Source organism: Schistocerca americana, chromosome 9, assembly GCF_021461395.2.
Source record: "Schistocerca americana isolate TAMUIC-IGC-003095 chromosome 9, iqSchAmer2.1, whole genome shotgun sequence".
Taxonomy (NCBI): domain Eukaryota; kingdom Metazoa; phylum Arthropoda; class Insecta; order Orthoptera; family Acrididae; genus Schistocerca; species Schistocerca americana.
Window position 1 is genome coordinate 81,588,917 of NC_060127.1, and position 6,318 is coordinate 81,595,234.

Sequence of the window (6,318 nt, forward strand, 5' to 3'; positions counted from 1 at the left end):
CGGGGATTTGAACTGCCATCCACCTTAATATGAGTCTAGTGTCTTACCAGTGTTCCAGCTCACTTTGTAGTTTTTACTACATCTGTTTAAGTGTTGTGGAGACAGCGAGTATATTGAAGATTGCTGAAATGTCATTCTGTTTTATCAGTGATGGTGCCACTGGCCCCTTGTTTTTAAATGAGGTTGCCGTGGCAGACTGAACTGTAGTGTAGCCCAAATCATAGGTTATCCTGTAAGCTACCGGCTTGGTTGTAATTTGTTGAAGCTAATGACAGCCAACTTTTAAATGTACATAATGCATTCCTTAGTTTTATTACCATATATTCCTGATGAAAATCATAGCAGTCACTGTAGTCTGATGTTTTTAAGTTTTTAGTATGTTTGAAGGTGCTGCTAACAAGAACATCCCCATCCCAAACCCACAATTACCATTGAGGCCCTGTTAGTTTTTCGGTTTTTGTTTTACTGATGGGTTTGGATTGTTAGTGGTGCCACCCTGTGATCATTTCTTGAGAATTTAATCTATGCCACATTGATGATGTCATCAGTCTGTCGGTGTAGTACCACACTGTTTCCTAAACTCCTAAACTCCAGAGTGCATGAATTTTTTATAATAACATACATTCTCACAGCTATGTAATAAGTAATGTAATGACATACGAAACAAATGATGCAATTATGGATCTTAGTGTTTTCCCAGTTTTGATGTTTGTTGAGCATCAAAGTTATTATAAGTGTTGTCTATTTGTACATGTTGTGCAATTTCTTTTTTCTCCAAAAATAGAATGGATACTTGCATGCAGATGAAAGTTCAATGTGATTTCTATACCTCGGATTAAGATAAGTTCAATCTGTCGCCCTCTCCTCTCTTGGCTTCACCAACAAACAACAGAAATGTATATATATGCACCAAAAGGTGGCATGAAAGCATCCATTAACTTTACAGAACCAGTCAAAGCCAATGACTTGTTTCAAACATTCCTCTTGATAAGTATACTTTGCATAGGCACAAATCACTTGTAGAGCTGTAGGTACAACAGTTATTTATTCTGGATAGAACAAAGACTTGTGTATCAAACTACCCCACTAGACTCTAGTTTACTGTAAGGTATAATCACTAAAATATTACATATGATATTTGGCTTTTTAAGGTATTTAGTTGCAAAACTTTTTACTGGTAGTACAGTTTCCCATACAAGCTTACATAGTCATGTTCTGGCCTCATTTACACATTATGTGCAGATTTAAACAACTGATAAAAAATTACAAGAAGTTTACACTGTAATTTGCTTACACTTCACTTCAGACAGTTTCTGTTAACAAGCAGTGTAGAAAGTGTTTATTTAATATATGACTGTTGAATTCAAAATTTAATGCAGCACACAACACGCATATAGAATTATAGGAATAAAAGTAACAAGTCAGCAAACTGTTGACATGCCGAGTCCTTCATGCACACACATAAAAGAATGAGTGTGTTACTTTTGGATGAATCCTTCTTCATACCTATAGATTACACATACGCTACCTGCTTGAAAATATCTGGACACACCTATGTACGTGGAACTGTTCACTACAGGTCACAAGATGACGACACTCCAGTGTACAAGGAGGCTTGTTAGTAGACAAGTGGTAACAGCAGAATGGGTCATTCAGGAGAACTTAGTCATTTCGGAAGTGAACTAGTCATTGGATGTCACCTGAGTAACAAATACATCAGGGACGTTTCCACCCTTCTAACGCTGCCCATTCATCTGTTAGTGATGTGACTGAAGTGGAAAGTGGAGGAACAACCACAGCTGAACCAAGAGCAAGCAAACCTCACGTACTGATGAACAGGGACCACCAAGCATTGAAGATGATGGTTCTAAAAAAAATACAATGAAATAATGGAAAAAATCACTTGTGAGCTTCAAAATGCTACCAGCCATCTGAAAAACACAGTGACTGTGTGTAAGGAGTTAAAAAGGAATGAGGTACAATGGCCGTGTAGCTCCTCATAAGCCACACATTTTTCTAAGCAGCTACAAACAACTCTGTGGTTGGGGCATCCACAGCTGCGCTAATACATTTTGTAGCAAGAGCTGCACAAACAGTCATCTTAATAAAACTGGTTCAAAAAGCAGCTGTTTGCAGAGTTCTTGCTTTTTAAAAAAAAAAAAAAAAAAAAAAAAAAATTATATATATATATATATATATATATATATATATATATATATATATATATATATATATATATATATATATAAAAAAAAATCTGAGCAAGGCTTTAAGTGGTGCAAAGAGTGATGCCATCAGACAGCCAGACAGTGGATGACTTGAAATAAGTGTTTTGGAAAGGTAAATCATGCTATATGCTGTGGCAATTCAATGGAAGGGTTTGGGTTTGTTGAACGCATGAAGATCATTACCTTTGGCGCTATAGTATGGCGGCATATTTTGCAATTAGGGCGTGATTGCCTTATTTCGCTTAAGGAAATGCTAAATGTGGAACTGTATGAACAAATTTTACAATATGAGATTTTCACTTTGCAGCAGGGTGTGTGCTGATATGAAACTTCCTGGCAGTTTAAAACTGTGTGCCAGACCGAGACTCGAACTCGGGACCTTTGCCTTTTGCGGCCAAGTGCTCTACAAACTGCGCTACCCAAGCACGACTCACGCCCCGTCCTCACAGCTTTACTTCTGCCAGTACCTTGTCTCCTACCTTCCAAACTTTACAGAAGCTCTCCTGTGAACCTTGCAAGGTAGGGGACGAGGTACTGGCAGAAGTAAAGCTTTGAGGACGGGGCGTGAGTCGTGTTTGGGTAGCTCAGTTGGTAGAGCACTTGCCCGAACAAGGCAAAGGTCCCGAGTTCCGAGTCTCAGTCCAGCACACAGTTTTAATCTGCCAGGAAGTTTCACATTTTACAGTATTGTGTACTGCATACAGTGGAGGAACAGCTCAGAGATGATGATTGACGGCATCAGCACGACGATGCACCCTGTCATAAAACAGCATCTGTAAGGCAATGGTTTATGGGCAATAACATTCTAGAAATACACTGGTCTGCCCCGGGTCCTGATCTGAACCCAATACAAAACTGAACTTTGAGACCAGTTGGAACGTCTATTTCACTCCAGACCCCAGCATCCAACATCACTACCTTCTACAGTTTTGGCTCTTGAGGAAGAATGGATTGCCATTTCTCTGCGGACGTTAGATACTTCACTGAAAATGTCCTCACAAGAGTTGAATCTGTCATAAAGGTGATGTGTGGACACACCCCATATTAATGTAAACCAATAGTTGTCGAGATACTTTGGTCACATTGAGTACATATCCAAGTGTCAGATCTGGTTTCATTTCATTCTTTCTAGAAATGGAGATTCATGGACAGATGTGGGAGTAACTTCAGGTGTGCACTAGGGAAGAGTTTTCGGACCCTTGCTGTTGACAATGGTCTGGCAGATAATATTATTAATAACTTCATAACTTATGCAACTAATGAACTTATCTATAATGAAGTAGGCATACTGCCTATAAAAGTTACACACACACATTCCGACACACTGTGGTATGGTTTCAAAGCTATGCAAAGACTGGCAACTCACTTTCAATATTCAGAACTGTAAAATACACACAAAAACATAAATAAACAAACAATTCTACAAATACACTATCTGTGAGTCACAGCTGGACTCAGTGAACTCATACAAATACACACAGGTACCATTTTGTTGGAACATGAAAAATGATCACATAAGCTCAGGTGTATGTTAAGCAGGTGGCAGTTCATTGGTACGATAATGGAAAATGTGCTTGCAATACACTACGGAAAAAAGAGTGTTTAAAAGTGTGGAATGAATATCAGATAGGACTACCAAGGGGTACCGAATGTAGGACAATACAAAAAAAAGTGTAAACAAGTGATCAACACATTTATCTGACCAAAAGGAGAGCATCACAGAAATGCTGATAAACGTGAACTGGCAGACACTTAAAGATAGATGTCAACTATTCCACAGAAGTCTACTTATGAAGTTTTGAGAACCAACATTAAGTGAAGAATCTAAGAATATACTACAATCCTTTATGTAGAGGTAGAGATATGTAAGTAGATATTCCGAAGACAACATTAAACTAATTACAGAATTCATGAAGGAGTTAAGCAGTCATTCTTTGTGTGTCCTATATATAAAGGGTGAAGAGAAGAACCCTAATACATGGTACAATGGGAAATACTCTCCGTCATGCACTTCACAGTGGTTTGCAGTGTATGGATGTAGATGTAAATAAAATACATGACAGACAATCTGGAAGCAATCAACATAAACATTTAATTCTTTGGTATGCACCTAAGGCCTAAAAATAGTACAAGTGACAAAATTGTTGGGAATGCTTGTTGGGCAACACAAGCTTTAACAACAAAGTATCAAAACTTTCAGAAAAATGTAAACAAGCCTGTTCTGGTCCGAAAATTATTTCAAAAGTATACGCCACAAAAGTTGCCATAATGGAACACAAATGGGCCCTACATTGTCTATTGACTGCTCATGTGGCTTATGACATGGTATTTGGAGTAAAAGTAATGGTGGTTGAAAATACTTTTTGTGTATGTGTATGTGTGTGTGTGTGTGTGGGGGGGGGGGGGGTGAAAGGGGGGAGGAGGTCAAGCAGAAACTGGTTTAATGAGATGCACCACGTGTGCTGCTTCTGTGTAGATCTCTGAATCCCAGAGTAGCATTTTCAGACAACATAGAAGAGTTATTTAAATGATGATTACACTCTTCCTAAAAACACAATGAAACCTACAATTCTCAAATTTATGCGTACTTTTTGTACCTTCCCTACTGATATGCAAGTGCTTCTTCATAACCTTGGGTAGTACACACTACGATGTAAACAACTGTAGGGTTTCCAATTGCAATGAGTACAAGTAATACACAGCCAAAGACATTGAACACAGAGATTTACATCACCAATATCTTACACAAACGTCATGAAGTTGGAAAAGAATGAGAAATTTTGAGCTACAGAACACTCTATGACTACAACCAAGGTTACAGCAGGAGGAAAGGTGGCAATACACCTACATCTACCATACTCTATTGTGGATATAAGTTTCATATAAGCAGCATGTATGCACTATTCATTTTCTGGTTTGTCTCTTAGAGGCAAACATGAAATACAGCAATACGCTGAAGCAAAATTGACAAAAATAAAGGGCTTAAGTTTTACACAGACGAAACCTCTTATTTTCTGCAACAACATCATACTTTCTACTTTCCTTTGTCACTGCAACTCAGAAATCACGACTAATATATCCACACAGAAACGATGGTGTGCAAAACAGCCATTCCTAAGCACCACAGAAAACATTACAATTTTTAAAAATGCAAAGGCATCCACTTCATTTTTGCAAAACAATAGATTTCACTTACTTTTAAGTCCAAAATCTCCGTTGGTGTTATTTCAGAAGGGTCGACCAGAGGTAGTGGTCTGTTTGTACTCTTCAGGATTTGATTGTTTCCAACGATGCTCGCCCACTGTAGTGGAAGCCCCACATACCGCCCCTCCCTCTTGTCGAATCCCGTGTGCACACGGTGTTCAAAGTTTGTTGGAGAGGAAATCTGCGGTTTCTTTTTCTTCTTAGCAAACATTCTTCAATCACTACTCGGAAAAGCTTTCTCACAACGTACCACTGTTGATTCAAAAGAGTGTATCAGGAAATGCCTATTGCCTGTCGATGAATTTTTGGAATTTCACAGCACCATGTCACATTCATTTCAAAAGTTTAAGCGAACAAATATTATAACCCCCACAGATTGAAACGGGGGTGGTACCTTGGTGCACTGGGCGTCAAAGGGCATTCACTCTAGCTCTCACATCGCTGTTAAGACCGACACTTTGCTTCGAAATGACAGTTTACTACTTCGCCACCACAGACAAGTCTAATTTAATAAGTACTCGCCTTTATGGAACTCACTATTCAACAATAACTTGCCTCGTCTAGACACATCCAAATTTGCAAGTTTATGTTAGTACTTCACAAACGAGACAGTATACATTCACACCATACAACATTCAAACACCATGTTGAGTATTTAACACGCGCAGAGCCTCTAGCGGCCAGTTAGGTCGTCGATGGAATGCAGGTGACGTCACAAATAGGCGTAGTCGCGCAGGCCGGGGGATTAAAAACGGAACGCGTGATCTTCATAAACTTGTGCCACACAACAATGTTGATTTTAGTCCCGAAATATTATTTTACTGAAAACAACAACTCCCCTAATCATTACGTTACATTATTTGTATCACTTTTTTTTAATTTCATG

At 38.7% G+C, this 6,318-nt stretch overlaps 1 protein-coding gene across 1 annotated transcript in view; it reads right to left on the bottom strand.

The window, feature by feature from the left end:
* The window catches only part of LOC124551279 (serine/threonine-protein kinase PAK mbt), a 111,927-nt gene extending 105,854 nt beyond the window's left edge, over nucleotides 1-6,073 (bottom strand). The window contains exon 1 of the mRNA XM_047126281.1: nucleotides 5,425-6,073. Within this exon, the coding sequence (XP_046982237.1) occupies nucleotides 5,425-5,643 (219 nt within the window). The 5' untranslated portion in view covers nucleotides 5,644-6,073. The remainder of the gene's footprint in view (nucleotides 1-5,424) is intronic.
* Between the last annotated feature and the right edge of the window lie 245 nt (nucleotides 6,074-6,318).